The sequence below is a fragment of the Cherax quadricarinatus genome, chromosome 73 (genome assembly GCF_038502225.1).
Source record: "Cherax quadricarinatus isolate ZL_2023a chromosome 73, ASM3850222v1, whole genome shotgun sequence".
NCBI classification, from domain to species: Eukaryota; Metazoa; Arthropoda; class Malacostraca; order Decapoda; family Parastacidae; genus Cherax; species Cherax quadricarinatus.
Genome location: NC_091364.1, coordinates 2,534,689 through 2,559,680, shown reverse-complemented (window position 1 = coordinate 2,559,680; position 24,992 = coordinate 2,534,689). Strand labels below are relative to the sequence as shown.

Genomic DNA, 24,992 nt, shown 5'->3' with positions numbered 1-24,992 from the left:
GAAGAGTTAGGGAAAGCTAAGTCATTTGTGAGAATGAATTATGATTTAGTGGAGAAGCGTTAAATCCATGGGGATCATTCATTGTCTGAGGAATGAGAGGTAATTAGGCTTGAGGCAAGGGGTGAGCAGTTGTGTTTTCTGTGGCTCAGGTCTTCGGACCAGCGTCATGGTGCCCTACTTGAGTACTGTGAAAGATGGTTATTTGGGCTTAAAGACCGTCAACCACCAGTCTTCCCCTCTCTGATGACGGGTTCTTTGCCTGCCCTGTGGGGAGGATTACGGTTTTTGCTATCACGACCGTACTGGGATCCCACGAGACCTAGTTTAGAACAATCCATGGCTGGCACTGGCCTCGAGCAAACAATTTCTTAATTGTAGCACTTATTACTTATGTCTGAGCACTACACTCAGTGTGAACAGCACCAGATCACAACTTCGGATCATGGCTCTTAATTTGAATTGTTACATTCGTTTAAACCTTTCAGGGGAGGTTCTTTGATGCTGGTGAGGGGCTCTTGATCTAGGAAATTGGATCTGTACTCCAATTCCTTGAACAGACTGGATGCCTTCCATTCCCTCAAGGTTTCGCGCCCTCACCTCAAGTAATTATAATAATAATAATAATAATAATAATAATAATAATAATAATAATAATAATAATAATAATAATAATAATAATATTTATTTTTATATCCCCAGAAACTGAGATTACGCAAGCAGCAACTGACGAGCCACCAGATGGAGACTAAGGAACACTACACATACATGCTGGAGGAACATCTCAATAATCTAACGAAGAGTGCACTGAGACCTTACAGCATCTTGCCTGTCCATCAATCATCGTCAACTCTGGCACCGGGAACACACGCCAACCCATTGCCCAAACTCAATCTCATCCCAGCCACACCTATCCATCACAGTGTCGAGCTCCCACCCACTCAAACACAAGCTAGTACCATTCATTTATCAATGTCAAGTCAGTTTACAACGTGAGCTGGGATTGTGAAAAGTCTGATGTCGACAAAGTCCCTCCTTTTCCTTCCTATCTCTACACACTTATAAGAAACTTGGAATAGGGATGTCAGGGATCATGCAGCAGGTACTGTCATGTCCCGAGTGGCAAAACTATTAGCGGCAGTGACATAATCCACTAATAAACAATAGAGCCAAGGAAGGAGTACAATCAAAGAAAGACAGCAATTGGCGTAGTGGAGACTGTGACCAAGAGAACAAGGAGCAATGGTAAACCAGGACTTCATGGAAGCACAGAAACATAACCAAACTCATGGGAGGTGTAATGAAAAATCTGAGTATGTGAAGGAAACAGCGAGAGTGAGAGGCGGAGATAAGCCAGCAAACTTCATCCTGTTTTTACACAAAATAATTGAGACAAACTATCAATGGAGGTCCATTAGCTGCCAGAGATAATGTACCAAGTTTTGAGCACCTGATGACAATGGGACTAGAGAAAGACGTGGAAAAAAATAACAGAACTACAAAAAAGGGGGAATATAATAGCATGAGAAATTTTGAAAGAAGTGCAATGAGAAATGATACTGAAGTTCACAACTGCACAAGAAAGAGCGGAAGTGAGGCAAAGGGAAGATCTGTATCAAGTATTTAAAAAATGAAGCCCATTATTCAGTCAGGAATGCAGACAGTAGAAGAGAAGGAGCAAGAAAAAGCTTGGATGAAATATAATGTAAATCTAACCACCGAAAACCTGGAATTAAGCTGCAGAACCAGACAAGAATTTGCAAGAGTAAAAGGGGAAGTTGAGAGACAATACGAAAAAGATATATAGCATCAAAGGCCAAAGCACACGAAATTGATCCACAGCCATATAAGAGAATTGTGAAAGTTAAGTGAGGATGGGACCCTGACGGAGAATGACCAGAACTATGGAAACTTAGCAAAAAAAAGATTCAGAGATTTTTGTAGACGTCAGTGAGGAGTTACCAGAAGCCCCCTGTTGCTAGACCAGATTAACAGGTGCCAGAAAGCATCAACACAAGTGACGAAATAACTAAGCGAGCTTAATGCAGCAAAAGTAGTGGAACCAAACTTCAGATTATGGGTGTTGAGAGCAGCAGAGGCAGTGTGTGTGTGACCTAAAAGCAGAGGTATACAACCAGTCTCTTTAATCAGGACAAGTGCCAGTAAACCGGGAATAATGTAAATGTCCCCATATATAAAACTGGACAGACATGAGGCACTGATCTACTGGCTGGTCACTAACTTCTATATGCCAGGCGTTCAAGAGAAAATAACAGAAATATAGGATGAATGGGACACTTGTGTGGAGCAACTGGGAACCATTGAGGAAACATTTCTCCAACCAGTGGCTTCTTCAGTCCAGTACAGTGAAGAACAGTGGAAAATGATAATGAGGTAATCAGTCACTCAGCCTGGAGTCGATGTGTCCAGTCCATCATTCTTGGACAGAATGCAGACTCCAGGCTGAAGGACTGATTACCTCATTTCCCACCGTTCCTCACTGTATTGGACTGAAGAAGCCACTGGCTGGTGAAACGTTTCCTCAATAGAGATTCCAAAATGCTGCACACAAGCGTCCCATTTACATTAAAGGGAAACAGGATTTTTAGAGCGTCTGGAAAGAATATTCTTTCCAGGAAACCATCAGGGATCCAGGCCGAATAACACTGGTAGCTGAGAATCCAACACGACGCTGATTATTTAAAGTATTTATTGTTATCGATTCAAATGATGTACTTAGAACAACAAACCATACCGCGGGTGGGAATAAAACCCGCGGTCAGAGCCATGAAACTCCAGACCGACGCGCTAGCCACTCTGCCAGCTGGCCCGTGGTATGATTTGCTTGTAATCGTGTCATTACGATTTCGTGAGTCATGATTCCAACACCGAGGGAAAGCACAGGTTAATAATCCAATTATCACTGGAGCAACGTGTCGTTAGAGGGTTTCTTTTTTTTTATATATATATATGATTTTTACAAGATTAGGTTGAGATTCCTAACTTTATTTACAAGCTAAGAACTGTTACCAACATCAGCTCATTTAAAAGCCTTTTTAATGTTATGAGACACGCAAATAGGGAACAGAATGAAGTTAGAGCCATCTGTGGGCCAGCATTTTCATTTACTAAATTTCTCGTTGTTGTCATTATGTTGTACCAACGTTCCAGGCTCGAGTCGTCCCAGGAATAAATGATCTCAGCTTTACACTCTTGTGGGTTTGGCACTTAGTTTTGATTATATTAATAGTAATCGGCTTTACAGAACGAAACCTTATCCCAAGGTAATTTTTTTCTATTGTTTTCTATCTCAACAGCTCTGACCCTGCTGGGTTTATCGCTTTCTTGATAATAATAATAATTCTCCATATAAAATCTTTGTTAAAAAGATGGTTTATTTCGGTTTAATAAAACACCTTTAACATTAATATATATTATATACTAAAGCAAATAATTCTAACCTATAACAGATATAATGATGCTGAGAGTATAATGCACGTTAGTGTTAATACAATGGTTATAACTATATTTGTATTTTCAATCTAATATTTTATACATTGTTAAAATGCTGTAACATTTATATTACAATGATAATAACTAGAGAGATGAGGCTGGAATAGGAGCATGTCAACATGAAGTCTGAAATATGTGGCTATAAGACACTAGACATGACTGAAGGGTGAGAGATGCTGACAGCCTGGTAGACAGCAACTGTGTGGAGCCAACCTGGAGCCAAATTTTAACTCCATGTCTCTGATTCGAGACATGGATCCATCTCTCTGATTCGAGACATGGATCCATCTCTCTGATTCGAGACATGGATCCATCTCTCTGATTCGAGACATGGATCAAACGGCGTGATGACTGACAAGTATGATGTCGGGTGAATCCAGCAACTTAGTAAGTCCGAATAGTTTGATTTCTTTGTATTGAAAAGATCAGTATGGCATGAGGATAGAATCCCGACTCGAAATCGTAATAACGTTTGAGCTAGTGTACGCCCCAGCCATGCTAGTGTGGGAATCATTTGCAAAAAAAAAAAAGATACATTTGTGGTCACAGTGGTGGCCCATGCTAACTTCCCCATGGTGTATAGAAATATACCTAGTTGGGTGAACCTTACTAGAGCCACCTGGTCCAGTGGTTAACGCACTGGCTTGAGTTTTAGGACTCGCTGGCCATTGGTTCTAATGCCTCCCATTCCCTGATTTTATCATATCCTATTATTGTCATGAAAAAACAGACCGGGTCACGGGGGTATTGACCCCCAGAACACTACTTTGTATACTACACAAAGAAATTAGGTTGTTTATTTTGCTTGTTCCGACACATTTAAACAAAAATTAGGCATACTGGTCACAGACTGGGCAGCAGGGGCGTTGCCCCCTGAAACCCTCTTCAGGTATCTCCAGGTATACTAGAAGTACTTTAGGCAAGTGTACAAAATTAAAACTATATTATCCTCCCCAAAAAATTCTGAAGAAAGTCTGTCCTAAAAAATATAATAACACTTTATAACTTTTGCATTCCCAGTACAACCAGCTGAGCTCCACTAGATCCCGTACTCACCACAAACACTTTCAGTAGTCGTAAGTTTGCGTCAAAGTGTAGTAAGTATTGCCTTAAGGAGAATTTTTTTTAGACAATTTTTATGAAATATCTAGGATACAATCCTCATGCCCTTAACTTCAATAAAAAAATTTAAACGATTCTGACTTGTTACCCAAATTGCTAGTTTTACCCATCCTCTTCCCTTCCTACTTAAACTTCATCTAAAAAATAGGTTGTAATGGAGAGGTTAGGTGTGGAGAATACCCTATTTCCACCATATTTCCTATTTTATAATCTGCTAAAGTTATCTTTATAACATTTGTTAGGTTTAAAGCCTATCTACTACACGAGGATCATTAAGTCTACACTTAATACACATCAGTTAAGAATATTTTAAACCCTGAAACAGGAATTCAGTTCAAGTCTCAATATATATGCACTGAGAAACCTGTTTAGTGTATATATGCTAAGCAATACATACACAGAAATACACACCTTTCAGCATGTATTCAAATATACACATCGTGTATATACACGAGAAACACACCTACAGTATATTTACTGAATAACCTTTCTTGGAGTATTTAATTTTAAAAAAATACACCTGGTGTATATTCACTAAAAATGTATACATCTTGGTGTATATTCACTGAGGAATAAACTTGTTATCCTAGCGTTATTTTTTTTCAAATATCAATAATTGCACCTCTGATAAACCTCACTGGTTGTGATAATGCCACTCCACAAAGCTCCTTTGTCTCTATTACTTGTTTATTTTGTCTAGATAGCCTGGCTTCCTTGTTCTAAACTCATTAGTAAGTGGTACTTGGTATTTCGGCTCTTCTTAAGAAATGCTCCAGTTCTGTCCTTAGTGGAATGTGGTATTTGGTCTATGATCTTGATAGGAGGTGGTCTCCTAGTAGACTTTGGTCACCCGTCACTCTTATTACAAAATAGTCTTCTGCTTCAGTTATTCGTGTTACCATATAGTCTCCTGGGCTGGATCATAGAGTAACTTGTCGTTGGGTGTTGGTTTAATAAGAACAAGACACGAGGTCACCATGCATTATGGTCTTTCTGTCTCCTCTACAGCATAGCCTCCTCGGTCTCTTCAGTGAAGGTTGGGGTCGAGGACCTGTCGTCACCATTGGGATAAAAGGTCTCTGGTTTCTCCTCCTTGCCTGCTGTTTCCTGTAATTATAAAGGTCGTGTTTAAACATTTTTTTCAAAAAGAAATAAACAATGGCACAGTCAATATTTAAATCCGGAAAGTTTAAGCCAGAATTTCAATCTCGGGGGTTTAAATTGCACAAGTTGAAAAAAAATCAATGATACAGTTTAAAAAACATGTTTTCAGTATATATGTAAACATTTCTTACGTTATTGTGGCTTTTTGGCCACTGGTCAATATGTTTAAAATCCGCCATTGAAAAAAATTATGCTATTTACATGTGGAGGACTTTTTCCCCTTCCCTCCTCACCCTATGGCTGCAACACTGCAAATAAACAATGTAGATAATAATGTCTAACTTATATCCATAGGGAAATGAGTTTTCCTTTAGAGGTCTGGGGATGAGGCAGCTATCTCCTTTGTTCTTCCCTAGACACAAGTATTTTCATGATGGTACAAAGGAAGTACAATGCTGGTACACCTCTAGAGAGAAGTGAGTGGTGAATTTTGTGAGCCTTGTAAGGCAGTACACCTGGTAGTGTCTCCTAGTATACACCTGAGTGACGTCTTCCTACCTGTGTATCCTTAGTGGCTTGTGTATCCTGAGTAACATCCTCCTTGGCTTCTGGTACCACTTCCTTGATGCGCTCCAACATCTCCTCCAGAGGTGATATCTGTAAACACATTATTATGCAGAAATCTTCATTACTATGCTGGAAGCTTACAAAAGATTATATTCACTAAGAATTCTGAAGTTCTCAAGACTTCTATAGAATCCCACACTGGAAGCTTCCACAAGATTACTATCTCACAGCATTCTGACATTCTCAAAGCTTTAAATAAGATCACTCGCACAGCGTGAGAAACTCGAGGCTTCATAAGATTACAGTCACATATTTGGTTTATTACATTTAAAGTTTATAGAGTATATGAGGATGATGAAGACTGTATACCACTTGAACTAGATTTAGAAAGAATATAGGAAAGAACTGGTTTGGTAATAGAGTTGTGGATGAGTGAAATAAACTCCCGAGTACCGTCATGGAAGCTAAGACATTGTGTAGTTTTAAAAATAGGTTAAATACATGTGTGGGTGTGAGTTGGACCTGACTACCTTCTGCTAATAGGTCTGATGCAGTGCTCCTTAAGTGGATGTGACTTAGACCTACCTAGCATGGGCCAGTAGGCCTGCTGCAGTGCTCTTTTTTTCTCGTGTTCTAACGAACACCAAACAACAATACATTAGTCCCTTCATAATAGGGTTGTGAACTCTCATCATATATACACTTTTCGGTGTATATACTTTATTTTTTGCAATATACATCATGGTTACTAACTTAACCCACCTCAGGGTACTCTTGACTAGCCTCGTCGTCCGGGCTGGCTTGGTCGTCATCTCCTCCAGTAACTTCCTGCTTCTTTTCCTGTAAGTTACCAAGAATATAATATATACACAAATAACCTGCACATAGGAGAGAGGAGCTTACGACTATGTTTTGGTCCGACTTGGACCATTTACAAAGTCACACTGACAGAAAAGAGTGAGGGAGCCAGTATATTTATAAGCGAGAGGGACAAGGACAGGACCAAGAGAGGAAGAAAAAGTAGTAATTATAGTGGTAAGGCTGGTAGTGGAAGTAGTAGTAGTGGAAGAAATGGTAGAAGTAAGGAGAGTAGTTGAGTAGAACATTAGTGGCCAGATTTGTTGCTGTACTCAATATTAATGCCAATAGTGTTTCTGTTTATGTTCACATTAAAATTTGGATAAGAAACCCAAGATGAGGTTCTGTTCCATCCTGAACCATTGTATTGTCAGTTAGCTGTGACATACTGTCACATAAGCTTCAAATACATCCACTCCACTACACCCGGGGTCGGGTCAGGTCAGGTCAAGTGGCACATAACATCAGTTTAATTTCAGAAAACATCACAAAAATAATAACTTTCTTTTAAATCTCTCTGAATTGCATCTTAATGGAAAAATGCATTGAAATTTCTACCAAATATAAGAATATTTTAATGATTATATTCACGAGGAAGCGCTTAACCCATAAGTTAATAAAATATAAGATATCAAGAGGGGAATACAAAATAAGCTATCAAAACACTGACTAAACAGCTCATAACTAACCTACGATTTTTGGATAAATTCCACTCAAGACTGACCTTAAAGTTAATAATGCCATCAGTAGCGCCTCCAGCTGCCGCTACCCGAGCCTCCAGCTCCAGGATGACAGAGCGGTTGGTTTTGCGAAGCATCTTTCTGAAGTCGTGCAAGCCTTGGTCGTCCTGATCCACAGTGTTTCTGTAGACACATCAACATTACTCCAACACACCAACAAAATTACTCCATAACTCCAACACTCGGCTTACTGACTTGAGACACGTACGCAAACACTAACTCATTTTTATCAGAAAACATTTCAGTTTTGAAACCTTGACCATTTTCTCATATATGTCCTAGTGTTTGCTCACGTGTACTTTTAAACCACTTGTTGGTACCAATTATTAAGATTCATGTCGCTAATTATTCTTACACCATCATTTCTCCTATATTTTTCTAATCCCTTTACCCACCATCACACTTCCACTCATTCTTATAAACGGCCCAATGTAATCTGTACCATTAATATATAGTGTACAGACTGCTTAAGAGGCACGTCAGTTCCCCTGTCTTCTAAAAACATATTTTCCATCTATAATCTACCTTGTCCACAATTACTGCCGTATTTGCTTTGTCTGCACCTTACGAAAGCAGACAAAGCAAATGCAATGGTAATTATAGACAATGTAGATTTTACGGGAAAAATAAACGATATTAGGAGACAGGGAAACTTCATGCACCTCTTAACTGCATCCATACACAGCTGGCCCACTTGTAACCATAAATGAAGACTGTAACCAATAATAAAGAGGTGTACCTCTCACAGTCATCACCAATTACAGGTAACTTACGTGTAACCATTATGCTGACGCTCATTCCATGTGTTGACAACAACAGAGGGCCTGGATGCTGGCGTCTTGATGTAACTGCTGCTGTATTGGTTAACCTGGATTGGTTTGGTGAAGTTGCTGAAGTTGGGTGGCGGTCTGTAGCTGTTGCTGCCTGCAAACCTGTTGTACGACGAGGTTGTGGTGGGGGTGGTGGGGGTCTTCTTGCTCTCACTGGTCTTGAGACCTGGGATGAAATTGTTATAAAAGACTGACACGTTGATGAATTGGACACGTGCAACACCCCGTGTCCAAACTTATTGAAAAAAGGCAGAATAATTTGCTTATTTGCAGTTAAATATACATATATGAAGATAATTATTTAGTTTACATGAAGCATTAAGAAACTGACTTAGGAAACCTTGGAATAAATAATAATTATAATTTATTCTCATTAATGAAGCTGAACCTGAGATTTATGATGTACTAGTGTACATTATTATGTACTTCATGCGAGTACCAAGTACCTGTTAACACTTGGGTTTTAATCTTTCTGATACACTACTGTTGGCTGGCAAATGCTGTGTTTTTTATATGTTGTAAATTCTTCAAGGTTTATCATCTGCCTAAGCTGTGCTTGTGCGTGCATGTATGTGTGTACGATGTCGTCAGCACATTTACACTATACGACTTGGTATATTTTTATTGACTATGTCTGTCAAGTGATCTATCATTTCTGGCATTACCTATCCTACCCATCTTTACCCATATACCTACCTACTTGCCTGGAGGTAAGTAGGTACATTATCCTACTTGGCACTATTACACTCCACTTAAGAGTCCAACCTGAAATAACTGATCAGTCTGGGCACTTCCTATCACTTCTAAATAAGATCAGGGTGTCTGACCTTGCTCAAAGATAGCAGCTTTGGAGCTGACGTCCGTGGCAGTGACTGAGCACTTCCCTTCTTCATCAGCATCAGTGACACTGAGGGAGGAGTCACGGGTCTTGAAGGGAGCTTCCCAGTCATCATCCTGTTGTCTCCCTTTCCTGAGACATAAAATGAAATCTGTTTTTGAGTGTTCATTGAAAACGGCATGTAAAATTAAAATTTCTGGGGGTTAATAAAGATTTTTATAGGTATTCAGTACATTTTTTCCTTGAGTAAATGGATGAAATCTTGAGTAACTCAATGAATAAAATTATTAGTAAAATGTGAACAAAGGAAGGAAATGGATTCTGTGTATAGTGCTTAGCAGTGACGAAGCTTAAGAGCTGGGGTATATGCTCTAATGGGGTCAGAGCATTTGTATACTAACCTAGTTCTCCTGGGGTCGCAGAACCTGCATATACTAGCCTACTGCTTCTGGGGTCACAGAATGGACGTATACTAACCTAGCCCTGCTGGGGTCGCATAGGAAGGTGGTATCAAAGTAAGCATTGAGCGTGTGGTCGAGAGCCAGCTTGGGCTGAGCCACCTTCACCCTTGTCAGGAGAATCTTGTGGGCTCCTGGAGCCTCAGTGCATACACTATCTAGGTCCAACAAGTGGTTGATTCTCTGCTGTCTCGCCTGAGTCTCCTGCCCATACAGATGTACCTGCAGACAAAAGAGGACTTCTTAGGACACAAGAACAGTAAACAGCTTCCATAGGTAACTTCTATAGGCAGCTTCCATAGGTAACTTCCATAGGCAATTACAGGACTCACTGACATGACCATTCACATTTTATGGCATGGGAAGATTTCGAATTCTTGAAAAAATGGGACAGGACCATAATTTCATCTAAGACCCACAATTAAGGGAAAGAACCTATGATGGCTATTGTTGTGACTTGACAATCGTCTGGTACTGACAGAAACGTATGCATAAGTTTCCTTTAATTGTTCCAGCCTAGTAGTTGCAATTAATGCACAGAACAACAATGAACAAATCTAGAGCACGTTTAGCTTACTCAAAACACATGTACAGATCGTATCAGGTAGTTACCAACGATATTTCAACACAGTTGAGTAGTAGTAGTAGTAGTAGTAGTAGTAGTAGTAGTAGTAGTAGTAGTAGTAGTAGTAGTAGTAGTAGTAGTACTTGTAATAGTACTAGTAGTAGTACTAGTAGTAGTACTAGTACTAGTACTACTACTACTACTTCTGCTGCTGCTGCTGCTGCTGCTGCTGCTCCTGCTACTAAGGTGCCTCAATGTACGTTATCCCTACGACTATTCTGTGATTCACCTTGCCTTTCATAGGCCCATTTGATATGTCCACTCCCATATATCTGAATATGTTTACTTCCTCCACCCCGGTATCCAGACTTTCATTACCTATGCTCTTTATTATCAACATCTGCCTCTTTCCTATGTTGACTTAATTTCCTTCTTTCATGTACTCCCCAAATTCCTTCACTAGCCTCTGACGCTTCTTTACAAACTATCCCAAAAGAACTGTAATGTCTAGAGAGAGAGAGAGTGCTCTTGTGTGTACATTTTTTTTCCAGCTTCTGTATAACTTAATAAAGTTTAACATAAAGTGGTACTTTGGCCACATAAAAACTTGTTCCACAATGTGTATGTTTTCTTTAGTAGACAACTTAGCAGTGACTTTGTGGTAATGGCCATCCCTCTCACCTGCTGGGAGAAGTAGACAAGTTTCTGCTGTTTGTCGGCACGGTAGACCTGCAGCTGCTGGAAGAGAGTCCTCATCTTCCACTTCCTGAAGTAGAACTGGACGTAGCGAGCAGCCTCCGCCTCTATCGTATCTGGTGAGCAGGAGATGAGAGCATCACTGTCGTGGCCTCCACCACACTGTACTGGTGAATGGTAACCATGTACTAATTGTAGCTTTCACAGTACTTCTGTACTGGGTGTTGCTGGGTACACACTACAGGGATGGTGAGGTACACACTACAGGGTTGGTGAGGTACACACTACAGGTGTGGTGAGGTACACACTACAGGTGTGGTGAGGTACACAACACTTCTATCAATAATAATGACAGACACCACCACCACCATTATTATCACCATCAAGAACATCACCATCACACTACCATCACCACCACCACACTACCATCACCAACACACTACCACCCTTACCACCCCCAGGACATCAACTTTTCCAACCCTACACACTAACCTTCACCAAATCTCTGGCGCTCCTTTATTCTGTTGATGATCTCCAGGTTCTTCTCGTGAACCTTGACGCCTTTGGAGTCTGGGGATTCCAAGAAGATGTCAACAACAGATGCTTAGTCTGACAATATGGATATTCTCGATTGCAAACAAACCATACCACGGGCGGGATTGAACCCGCGGTCAGAGAGTCTCAAAACTCCAGACCGTCGCGTTAGCCACTGGACCAGCTAGCCACAATATTCTCAAAATGGATATTCTCAAAATGATCTCTCCTTTTACAATAAAAACACCGAACTTTTTATATATGCATTTCACAGATCATCTTGTAAGAAGATTAGACCCGCTCTGTACCTATAATGGCAGTTTTTCAAAATGGCAACCACGCCCGTATTAAAGTCTGCGGCAACATGGCTTTCTAACCATGATAAGTCAATATTGGAAATAATAATAATGATACTAACAAATAATAATAAAGATACTAATAGTAAATAATAATAATCGGTCAAATAATTCTTGCACAATTCTCAAATTCATAATGGATAGCTTTTAATTCTTTGAAGTGTAAAGAGACCTTATAGACAATATCAAAGGTATACACAAGGCTATACACACTTAGAAGTTTGTATGTGTATATACACCAACCCCACTTTAATCCCTATTTTAGAGATAAAAGTATCCTTGTTTGGCATTGTATGGGTGACTTACATTCTTTCTGAACCTCGTGTGGGTTAAAAACTTAAAATAACCCAAGAAAGAGAGGAGATACTTACTGTCTTGAGGCTTGGTGATCTCTGACTTATTCTTATTCTTCCTGAGCATGTAAGATCGCATCACAGCTTGAATCTTGATAATTTTCTTCACACTCGACTCATACAGTCTGGGAAAGATTAAAAATATCTTAGAATGTGAGAGTTATTGTTGTTGTTCTAAAAAACTAGGTGTGGGGCTCTGGGTTGGGAACTAGCTAGCTTTCTAGCTGGCTGACTGGCTTTCTTGACTGGCTTGTTCTCTGAGTGACTGGTTGGCTTTATGATTAGCATGTTTAATTAGTAGATCATTGCTCACTCGGTACTGACTGTGGATGCAGGATTGATTCACGCCAGGATCCTGTGATCCTCACAGGAAACTGGTAAACTTTTTCATTGAATCTCGGAGGAAACTAGCAACTAGTCAAACGGTATAAACTAAAAAAACATGGGACTTCACCTGTCCACTGTATTTGCTGTCTCCATATTTAGTCACCTCTGCATTCGACTGACGAAGACTGCCAAGTAGGCGAAACATTCCAGAAATATACCTAACTACTGCATAATTGTCTTACTCATCTCCATCAGTGGTCGTCATCTCCCTCCATCAGTGGTCGTCATCTCCCTCCATCAGTGGTCGTCATCTCCCTCCATCAGTGGTCGCCATCTCCTTCCATCAGTGGTTGACTGACCTTGGCTGCCTCCTCACCTCTCGGTCTTAAGCTTACAACTGCTTTTTGCCAGGTTCCTTTTCATACTACATATAAATATAAAAAATACAACGAAACATACTAAATTCCTCTGAGGAAAGGAAATGGAGTACCTGGAAAGAAATTCCTCATTGTAATACTTGAGGAAGACCTTGTCCTTGCCGATGGCCCAGCCCTCCATCCTGAGTCGCAGGAGAAGTAATCGAGCGTTGTCCTTCGTCACATCTACAGGTTCGTGGAACTCAAACGCTAGGAACTGGTATCTGCCCATCATGATAAAACCATCAGTACTTCACGAAGACACACACAAATTGCAGAGCTATTATTGTGACAGCATTTCGTTCAATGTAGAGCTTTACACGGGGCGAAATGTTGTCCCAATTAAAGCCTGCTTTGTAACTTGTGCATTTTCCTACAAGGCAGCAGCACACTACACAAGCACCGCCTATTTTTGTCAACAAAGGACAGTCAGATATAACAATATTCGAAATGAATTGTTTTTATACGCTATAGTGGCAAATCTCTTTGGTCGTCCTCTACTAAAACGCCAAGTTATTTATTACTTTCACTCAAACCCATTAGATTCAATCATGAAATACTAGTTTAACGAGTTAAAACAATGCAATATAGAGGTCAGAAGTTAACGAATCTGAAGGGATTGTATTGGAACACACCTCGGTGGACACCCTTCAAGAAGAACCCTGATGGTGAAGGGCGCCTCATTCAGGAAAATGGAGGTATCCTCCCCTTTCCCCGGATAAACCCTAACCACCTCCCATTCCCTAGATACTAATATAATACTACAAATTTTAAGGGACATCAGTACAGATATCTTTATGCAGTGTCTAGGGAATGGTAGACTATCAGATGTGATCTATAGGAAATGGGTTTCATCCCCAATTATTTGAATTCAACCCCCCTTCACCACCCCTTGGAACACTTTATTAAACTTAAAGGATCAAGAAGCATATCCACGAACCTTCGAAGGAATTCCTGGTAAGGAATCCTGTAAGAGAATCCTTGCTGTCGAATCCTGATAGTGTCACATATAGCATGGTATTTGATTTGGTGTTTTATCATGTCACGGTCGAAGATAGAGCCGGAGTTGTCCATGTTGGAGCGGATGCATCTCAGGAAGTGAGGCTGAGAGTTAGTGAGCTTGTAGAGCAGCTCTATGAGAGAGTACCGAAAGTTCATGGCTAGTGTGTGCATGTGTTGACTCTGTGACATCCGTCCCTTCGATTTAGTGTTAAAACGCTGTAGGAAAAAACTCAAATTTAACATTTCTCCATCCACCCCTCCCTCCCACCACTCCTTCCATCCTTCTTACCATCCACCTTCAGCCTTCTGGAGACTGAACCTCCAGTGTAAACAAGTCTCTGACTTTTGGGTTATCCAAGGTAATATACACACACACACACACACATCTTACTACGCAATAAGATCAGGGTAAACAGATATCACAAAATGTAGAACAACCACTGAAAAAATCCAAGCACTTTCACGATTTTCACTATTTTTCACAGTGGTTGTTCTGCACATCTTACAATGTAACCAAATTGTAAAGTTGTGTAATGTGCTCAAATATGAGTACTTAAGCCCCGAACATCTTTGAGAGCCGTGAGTGTGACCACTCAGTTATGGTAGTTGAACTGCCTGCACCAGATACCTGTCATAGATACCTGTTAATCTTAACTGATTCACTCACTGGTAGTGACAGTCACAGTGTGAATCTTATCTTACCAGAACCACAAGAATGGAAAACAAGTAAACATGCATCGTATCCGGCCAGAAGCACAAGACTGGTAAACATGCATCGTATCCGGCCAGAAGCACAAGACTGGTAAACATGCATCGTATCCGGCCAGAAGCACAAGACTGGTAAACATGCATCGTATCCGGCCAGAAGCACAAGACTGGTAAACATGCATCGTATCCGGCCAGAAGCACAAGACTGGTAAACATGCATCGTATCCGGCCAGAAGCACAAGACTGGTAAACATGCATCGTATCCGGCCAGAAGCACAAGACTGGTAAACATGCATCGTATCCGGCCAGAAGCACAAGACTGGTAAACATGCATCGTATCCGGCCAGAAGCACAAGACTGGTAAACATGCATCGTATCCGGCCAGAAGCACAAGACTGGTAAACATGCATCGTATCCGGCCAGAAGCACAAGACTGGTAAACATGCATCGTATCCGGCCAGAAGCACAAGACTGGTAAACATGCATCGTATCCGGCCAGAAGCACAAGACTGGTAAACATGCATCGTATCCGGCCAGAAGCACAAGACTGGTAAACATGCATCGTATCCGGCCAGAAGCACAAGACTGGTAAACATGCATCGTATCCGGCCAGAAGCACAAGACTGGTAAACATGCATCGTATCCGGCCAGAAGCACAAGACTGGTAAACATGCATCGTATCCGGCCAGAAGCACAAGACTGGTAAACATGCATCGTATCCGGCCAGAAGCACAAGACTGGTAAACATGCATCTTATCTGGCTAGACTCATAGGAAAAGACAAAAGACTGGTAAATATGCATCGTATCCGGCCAGAAGCACAAGACTGGTAAACATGCATCGTATCCGGCCAGAAGCACAAGACTGGTAAACATGCATCGTATCCGGCCAGAAGCACAAGACTGGTAAACATGCATCGTATCCGGCCAGAAGCACAAGACTGGTAAACATGCATCGTATCCGGCCAGAAGCACAAGACTGGTAAACATGCATCGTATCCGGCCAGAAGCACAAGACTGGTAAACATGCATCGTATCCGGCCAGAAGCACAAGACTGGTAAACATGCATCGTATCCGGCCAGAAGCACAAGACTGGTAAACATGCATCGTATCCGGCCAGAAGCACAAGACTGGTAAACATGCATCGTATCCGGCCAGAAGCACAAGACTGGTAAACATGCATCGTATCCGGCCAGAAGCACAAGACTGGTAAACATGCATCGTATCCGGCCAAAAGCACAAGACTGGTAAATATGCATCGTATCCGGCCAGAAGCACAAGACTGGTAAACATGCATCGTATCCGGCCAAAAGCACAAGACTGGTAAATATGCATCGTATCCGGCCAAAAGCACAAGACTGGTAAATATGCATCGTATCCGGCCAAAAGCACAAGACTGGTAAATATGCATCGTATCCGGCCAAAAGCACAAGACTGGTAAATATGCATCTTATCTGGCTAGACTCATAGGAAAAGACAAAAGACTGGTAAATATGCATCTTATTCAGTCAGAACCACAAGACTCGATGTAAAAAAATAATGATACTTAATTTAAAGAGACGTAAATTTATTGAATACTGGAGGCTGCAAAACTTACTTTCTTTGTGATTAAATACGGAGGTTCGAGCCTCCATTACTACTCACACTGATTAGCTCACACGAGTTTAATAATAATAGTAAATTTTTATACTCACTCTGTGGTCTTTCTTTGAAGTGACTGGTGTTCCAGCTTTGTCCCTGACCTTAGTGTGTTCCTCTCTCTCCACTGTCACATTACCTGTCTTGGTCAGCTTGTTGCAGAACATACTCCGGATGTAGTCATTGCCAGACATCCGCATCGTCTGAATCAATTCTGAAAGTTTAAAGAATTAATAATAATAAACATTATTATTATTATTATTATTATTATTATTATTATTATTATTATTATTATTATTATTATTATTATTATTATTACACTCTAGGAGAACTTGTTATAATGAATATTTTTTACCTATTGTAAGCAGTCACTACAGGTTTAAGAACCTCCCTCGAGGGAGGTTCTTTGATGCTAGTGAGAGGCTCCAAGGAACTGAACCTGACCTTCTCTTCCTTGAATCGAACCTGATTGCCTCCCATATCCCCCGCGAATGTAAACATAATAATAATAATAATAATAATGTAGAGGAGAACTGTGTGCACTAATTCTATATCACAGAGGCAAAGATGAGCCTAAAATTATTTAATAAATAAGCCTATGATTTCTCTAAATACACAGGAAACAAATTCTAACATTTCTTAAAAAGCCTAAATATTTGTAAATGCAGCCTACCACTAGCAGGTAACATCTAGACATTTCTTACAATACAAATGCTAATCCATATCAAATTTCCTGTATAAAACACCCTATAGGCCTAGTTATAATAAGTAGTTTAAGTTTTTATTTAACGTGACTTACAATAAAATTTTTTTTATAGTAAATGTGTTGTGAGATTTATATATCACAACACTTAGGAGCTTTTGTTAAGTTGGAAAAAATCTTACCAGCGGAGATGTGGTCGCGGTTCTTCTTAACAAAGCCGTGAATATCATATTTGACTCTCCCTACATAATGAGAGATGGCGAACTTGTACTCTGAGACCTGCTGTAGCTGCTTCTGGTTCACCCGCTGCTTCAGTTTGTCTGTAAAACACAAATGGTGTTTTAACTATCCATTCTTTGAAAAATAATGATTCTTGAGACTTCTGGTTCTCACATTTAACCTGTATTTTCGGAAATGTGAATTGGATGGCCTCTTTGTCTGCCTTGTGGCATTGTTAGTACTGAATGACTTCCAGGATGGACCCAGACCTCTATTTTTTTGAATTTGAGGTTGTTGTAGTAAACTGTTTGATTTGTACGAATCTTAAAGAAACATTTAGTGACAATAGATTAATTTGAAACCATTTGTAATTTATATAAAACCAGGGATGCAAATTCCAATCATCATCCAAGATCTGCATCACATTAAAATGCATCAACAGAACCTATATTAAGAAATATGAAGGATTTGATAAGGACCTGCCTCGTATGGGCCAGTAGGCCTTCTGCAGTGTTCCTACATTCTTATGTTCTTATGTTCTTATGTCAAAGGAAATTTATCCACATCTTCATACCCTGGCGTTGCCTGCTGCAAAAAAACTTCGTAACGACTTAAACTTGTCTGAATCCAGTCATACCTTGCTAAACACTAGCAGTTATAATTGCTTCATTACTGCATGTGAGCTATATTGTAATATTTTTTGTAACTGAATTCATGTCTGTAGAAAACTTACCAGTGTTACAAGATTATTAGTTTGTAAACCATACCACGGATAGGGTTAGAACCAGCGATCAGAGTCACAAAACTCCAGACCGACGCGTTAGCGGAGTCTGGAGTTTTGCGACTGATCGCAGGTTGTAATAAAGTTGGTAGAATTACCGACAATATGTAAAGTAAAAGGACACAAGTGCAACTAATGTGACATTTATTGTGGCAACGTTTCGCTCTTCAGGAGCTTTATCAAGCCATTACAAACAATACATGGACACAGAGGGTATATAAAGGCTCTGAGTGAGGTGCAATACTAGTGAGGTACCATTTCGATGTTCACTAGTATTGGTAGTAGTAGTAGTAGTAGTATTGTATTATTTTTGTTACTACTACTACTACTACTACTACTACTACTACTACTACTACTACTACCAATACTAGTGAACATCGAAATGGTACCTCACTAGTATTGCACCTCACTCAGAGCCTTTATATACCCTCTGTGTCCATGTATTGTTTGTGATCGCAGGTTCTAACCCCACCCGTTGTATGGATTGTTTGCAATCGTGTCATTACGATTTCGTGAATCATTAGTTTGTAAACAGTTCATTATTATCGAAGCTTAATTTTCCAAGTTTAGGGGCCCAGTCCCTGGACCTTAGGTAAGGTAAGGTTCGTCAGGACACAGGACAAGTGTTTCCTGGCACAGGTCTTAGTCAGATGACCTGCCATTGGAGCTTTTGGTCATCTGACCGAGGTGTTCTGCTGGCTTACCGGTCCTTCCCTTTAAAAATTATGGTCATAATTATAACAGCAAAAAACTAGAGCATTGCTGCTCCACCAGACTATTTGTGATGGCAAATGACACCAGGTCATCTTTGTTTCATAAATTCAGATATGAATAGGGAGGTGAAGGAAGGTATTTTTCCATGCATGTCAATATACAGCACGCACGCACAAACACACACGCACACAGGAGCTATGACTCGACCCCCGGCAACCACATATAGGTGTAAATGAATGTATACAATACCAGGTATGCACGCACATGTGTCTAATTTTCACATATAGGCGAGTACACACACACACACACACACACACACACACACACAGAAATGAATATGCACAGATAAGAAGAAAGGCCCAACGACAATATGAAAACGACATAGCAGCGAAAGCCAAATCCGACTCAAAGCTCTTATACAGCCACATCCGGAGGAAAACAGCAGTCAGGGACCAGGTAATCAGGCTAAGGAAGGAAGGAAGGAGGAGAGACAACAAGAAATGACCGTGAAGTATGTGAGGAACTCAACAAGAGATTTAAAGAAGTGTTCACAGAGGAGACAGAAGGGGCTCCAGAAAGGAGAGGTGGGGCACACCACCAAGTGCTGGACACAGTACATACAACCGAAGAATAAGTGAAGAGGCTTCTGAGTGAGCTAGATAACTCAAAGGCAATGGGGCCAGATAACATTTCTCCATGGGTCCTGAGAGAGAGAGCAGAGGCGCTATGTGTACCCCTAACAACAATATTCAATACATCTATCGAAACAGGGAGATTGCCTGAGGCATGGAAGACAGCAAATGTAGTCCCAATCTTTAAAAAAGGAGACAGACATGAAGCATTAAACTACAGACCAGTGTCACTGACATGTATAGTATGCAAAGTCATGTAGAAGATTATCAGGAGAAGAGTGGTGGAACACCTAGAAAGGAATGATCTCATCAACAGCAGCCAGCATGGTTTCAGGGACGGGAAATCCTGTGACACAAACCTACTGGAGTTCTATGACATGGAGGACCAAGCAGGGATGACAGGGAAGGCACTACAATGGATCAGGGAATACTTGCCAGGAAGACAGCAGCGAGTCATGGTACGTGGCGAGGTGTCAGAGTGGGCACCTGTGACCAGCAGGGTCCCACAGGGGTCAGTCCTAGGACCAGTGCTGTTTCTGGTATTTGTGAACGACATGACGGAAGGAATAGACTCCGAGGTGTCCCTGTTTGCAGATGACGTGAAGTTGATGAGTAGAATTCATTCGATCGAAGACCAGGCAGAAGTACAAAGGGATCTGGACAGGCTGCAGACCTGGTCCAGCAATTGGCTCCTGGAGTTCAACCCCACCAAGTGCAAAGTCATGAGGATTGGGGAAGGGCAAAGAAAACCGCAGACAGAGTACAGTCTAGGGGGCCAGAGACTACAAACCTCACTCAAGGAAAAAGATCTTGGGGTGAGTATAACACCAGGCACATCTCCTGAAGTACACATCAACCAAATAACTGCTGCAGCATATGGGCGCCTAGCTAACCTCAGAACAGCATTCCGACATCTTAATAAGGAATCGTTCAGGACCCTGTACACCGTGTACGTTAGGCCCATAATGGAGTATGCGGCACCAGTTTGGAACCCACGCCTAGCCAAGCACGTAAAAAAACTAGAGAAAGTGAAAGGTTTGCAACAAGACTAGTCCCAGAGCTAAGAGGAGAGGCTAAGGGAAATCAACCTGACGACACTGGAGGACAGGAGAGATAGGGGGGACATAATAACGACATACAAAATACTGAGAGGAATTGACAAGGTGGACAAAGACAGAATGTTCCAGAGATGGGACACAGCAACAAGGGGACACAGTTGGAAGCTAAAGACACAGATGAATCACAGGGATGTTAGGAAGTATTTCTTCAGCCACAGAGTAGTCAGGAAGTGGAATAGTTTGGGAAGTGATGTAATGGAGGCAGGATCCATACATAGCTTTAAGCAGAGGTATGATAAAGCACACGGTTCAGGGAGAGTGACGTAGTAGCGACCAGTGAAGAGGCGGGGCCAGGAGCTTGAACTCGACCCCTGCAATCTCAACTAGGTGAGTACAACTAGGTGAGTACACACACACACACACGAGTGTGTGTATGTGTGTGTGTATACCTGGAGTATGCCTGGAGGGTGTTCGCGGGTGCATTAACCCCCGTAACATCCTCTAGTTACATTCCAGGAATGCACACACACACACACACACACACACACACACACACACACACATGCATCAACATGTTAGAGACACTACCAGAGAGAGAGGAGAGGATGAACCAGCAAGGTTGGACCTTGTATTCACCATGAGTAGTTCGGACATCGAGGGTATCATGTATGAAAGGCCCCTGGGAGCTAGTGATCATGTGGTTCTGTGCTTCGACTACATAGTTGAGCTCCAAGTGGAGAGAGTAGCAGGAATAGGCTGGGAAAAACCAAACTACAAAAGGGGGAACTACTCAGGCATGAGGAACTTCCTTCAAGACATTCAGTGGGAGAAGGAACTGACAGGAAAACCAGTACAAGAAATGATGGACTATGTAGCAACAAAATGCAAGGAGGCAGAGGAGAGGTTTGTTCCCAAGGGAAACAGAAATAATGGGAAGAACAGAACGAGTCCTTGGTTCACCCAAAGGTGTAGGGAGGCAAAAACTAGGTGTACTAGAGAATGGAAAAGGTACAGAAGACAGAGAACTCAGGAAAATAAAGAAATCAGCCGAAGAGCCAGAAACGAATATCCACAGATAAGAAGGGAGGCTCAGAGACAATATGAAAATGACATAGCATCAAAAGTAAAGACTGACCCGAAGCTGTTGTACAGCCACATCAGGACGAAAACAACAGTCAAGGACCAGGTAATCAGACTGAGGAAGGGTGATGGGGAATTCACAAGAAACGACCGAGAGGTATGTCAGGAGCTCAACACAAGATTTAAAGAGGTATTTACAGTGGAAACCAGTAGGACTCCAAGAAATCAGAACAGGGGGGCACACCAGCAAGTGCTGGATGAGGTACATATAACCAAGGAGGAGGTGAAGAAGCTGCTATGCGAACTTGACACCTCAAAGGCGGTGGGACCAGACAACATCTCTCCATGGGTCCTTAAAGAGGGAGCAGAGATATTGTGTGAGCCATTAACAAAGATCTTCAACACATCATTTGAAACTGGGCAACTCCCTGAGGTATGGAAAATGGCAAATGTAGTCCCAATTTTTAAAAAGGGAGACAGACATGAGGCACTAAACTACAGACCTGTATCACTAACGTGTATAGTATGCAAGGTCATGGAGAAAATCATCAGGAGGAGAGTGGTGGGGCACCTGGAAAGAAACAAGTGTATAATTGACAACCAGCACGGTTTCAGGGAAGGAAAATCCTGTGTCACAAACCTACTAGAGTTTTATGACAAGGTGACAGAAGTAAGACAAGAGAGAGAGGGGTGGATCGACTGCGTATTTTTGGACTGCAAGAAGGCTTTCGACACAGTTCCTCACAAGAGGTTACTGCAAAAGCTAGAGGACCAGGCACACATAACAGGAAAGGCACTGCAATGGATCAGAGAATATCTGACAGGGAGGCAACAACGAGTCATGGTACGCGACGAGGTGTCAGAGTGGGCGCCTGTGACAAGCGGGGTTCCACAAGGGTCAGTCCTAGGACCTGTGCTGTTCTTGGTATACGTGAACGACATAACGGAAGGGATAGACTCAGAAGTGTCCTTGTTTGCAGACGATGTGAAGTTAATGAGAAGAATCGAATCGGACGAGGATCAGGCAGGACTACAAAGAGATCTGGACAGGCTACAAGCCTGGTCCAGCAACTGGCTCCTTGAATTTAACCCTGCCAAATGCAAAGTCATGAAGATTGGGGAAGGGCAAAGAAGACCGCAGACACAATATAGTTTAGATGGCCAAAGACTGCAAACCTCACTCAAGGAAAAAGATCTGGGGGTGAGTATAACACCGAGCATATCTCCTGAGGCGCACATCAATCAGATAACTGCTGCAGCATACGGGCGCCTGGCAAACCTACGGATAGCGTTCCGATACCTCAGTAAGGATTCGTTTAAGACTCTGTACACCATCTACGTCAGGCCCATACTGGAGTATGCAGCACCAGTTTGGAATCCACACCTAGTCAAGCACGTCAAGAAATTAGAGAAAGTGCAAAGGTTTGCAACAAGACTAGTCCCAGAGCTACGGGGATTGTCCTATGAAGAAAGGTTGAGGGAAATCGACCTGACGACACTGGAGGCCAGGAGGGTCAGGGGAGACATGATAACGACATATAAAATACTGCGCGGAATAGACGAGGTGGACAAAGACGGGATGTTCCAGAGATGGGACACAGACACAAGAGGTCACAATTGGAAGTTGAAGACTCAGATGAATCAAAGGGATGTTAGGAAGTATTTCTTCAGTCATAGAGTAGTCAGGCCATGGAATAGCCTAGAAAGTGATGTGGTGGAGGCAGGAACCATACATAGTTTTAAGGCGAGGTATGATAGAGCTCATGGGGCAGGGAGAGAGAGGACCTAGTAGCAATCAGCGAAGAGGCGGGGCCAGGAGCTGTGACTCGACCCCTGCAACCACAAATAGGTGAGTACACACACACACACACACACACACACACACACACACACACACACACACACACGCACACGCCACTTTTACAATACTACGAGTTGTACAATCTTACACAGTCTAAGTTACAACTTCCACCTCGACCTTTAACTCCCACTTCAACTTACAAGACAAGGAAGCGTCGCTGCCACAGCTCTGGCGACTCTCGTCTTCCAGGATGGCGAAGATGCCACAGTTCTTGGCCAGGAAGAGCTCAAGAATGTGACGGTTGTCTGGGAAGGTGAAGTTCTTGACGGAGATGCCCTCCTCCTTGTAATCTTGCTGGGGACACACACATCATACTGTCACCTCATTTAAGTAACAAATACAAACACAAAAACACACAGCAAAAAAAAAACACAAAACAAGAAAAACACAAACATACAAAAAAAAAAAATACACGTGCACACACACACAAACACACACATTTCGAATTGTTCAGATTAAAAAAAATCTAACCTGTCAATTTATCATAAATACTGCACACTTTTTTTTGGAAAAGGGGGGGATTTTAATAAATTCTTTCAGAAAATTATGGCCAATTACCTAACAATTTCTGACCTCTTCTGCTGATATTTGAGAATAACTTTCTTCTAACTTAAGAAGAGGTATTGGAAGGCTACCAAGATGGTATTTTGAAATACGATATGATACAAAGTTATGCATATTGCATTACTGAACCACCATAGCAACTTTCTCTGGTGGTTCAGTTGGTAGCCGCTTCGACTCTTACACTGAGGGACAGAAGGTTCGACTCCCGGTACGGGTGGAAATGTTAGACATGTTTCCTTACATCTGCTTACCCTGTTCACCTAGCAGTCAATAGGTACCTGGGGGAGAGGATTATAGGACCCCAGTGGAAGCAGGACAGATAGTTCTCAATGATATCCTGACTTTATTAAGGTTATCCTGAGTTACTGATCCTCTGGGTTAATTTTTGGGCTTCATTTCACTGAATCACTAATAAAAATACTTTAACTATTAGAGATTAATGTAAACTCAGTGTATATACTCTTGATGTAAATACATCGAGAAGTTAAACTCTCTCTGGAAAATGCACATACTCACCATCTCCCAGTTGAACACGTATTGGTTGTAGTAGTATTGGACTTGTTCATTAGCCACATTCACAAGAAGGTTCTCTAAGGTGTTGTGGTCGTTCGCCTCAAATCCGAACATGTCCAGTATTCCTATAGCGTAGGGATCACCGCTGGTAGTACAGAGCACAAGTTACCATATTTACAGTGTCTCTTACTAATGATGGTACAAAACACTGACAAGTAATGAATGATACATGTAAGACACATGTAT

The 24,992-nt window shown here is 41.6% G+C and overlaps 1 protein-coding gene and 1 pseudogene across 3 annotated transcripts in view; both read right to left on the bottom strand.

Annotated features, from left to right (window-relative positions):
* Positions 1–3,414: 3,414 nt before the first annotated feature.
* ninaC (STKc_myosinIII_N_like and MYSc_Myo21 domain-containing protein ninaC) overlaps positions 3,415–24,992 on the bottom strand; it is a 51,359-nt gene continuing 29,781 nt past the window's right edge. For all 3 annotated transcript variants that reach the window (XM_070100529.1, XM_070100531.1, XM_070100530.1), the window contains exons 17-32: positions 24,750–24,891; positions 23,810–23,963; positions 17,507–17,644; positions 16,678–16,835; positions 14,215–14,492; positions 13,349–13,498; positions 12,550–12,656; positions 11,781–11,858; positions 11,274–11,404; positions 10,047–10,249; positions 9,559–9,701; positions 8,675–8,897; positions 7,886–8,024; positions 7,066–7,143; positions 6,295–6,393; positions 3,415–5,739 (exon numbers count right to left, since the gene is read on the bottom strand). In XM_070100529.1, coding sequence (XP_069956630.1) covers positions 5,635–5,739; positions 6,295–6,393; positions 7,066–7,143; positions 7,886–8,024; positions 8,675–8,897; positions 9,559–9,701; positions 10,047–10,249; positions 11,274–11,404; positions 11,781–11,858; positions 12,550–12,656; positions 13,349–13,498; positions 14,215–14,492; positions 16,678–16,835; positions 17,507–17,644; positions 23,810–23,963; positions 24,750–24,891 — 2,326 coding nt within the window. In that variant the 3' untranslated portion in view covers positions 3,415–5,634. The remainder of the gene's footprint in view (positions 5,740–6,294; positions 6,394–7,065; positions 7,144–7,885; positions 8,025–8,674; positions 8,898–9,558; positions 9,702–10,046; positions 10,250–11,273; positions 11,405–11,780; positions 11,859–12,549; positions 12,657–13,348; positions 13,499–14,214; positions 14,493–16,677; positions 16,836–17,506; positions 17,645–23,809; positions 23,964–24,749; positions 24,892–24,992) is intronic.
* On the bottom strand, positions 5,172–5,299 carry LOC128701203 (U4 spliceosomal RNA; annotated as a pseudogene).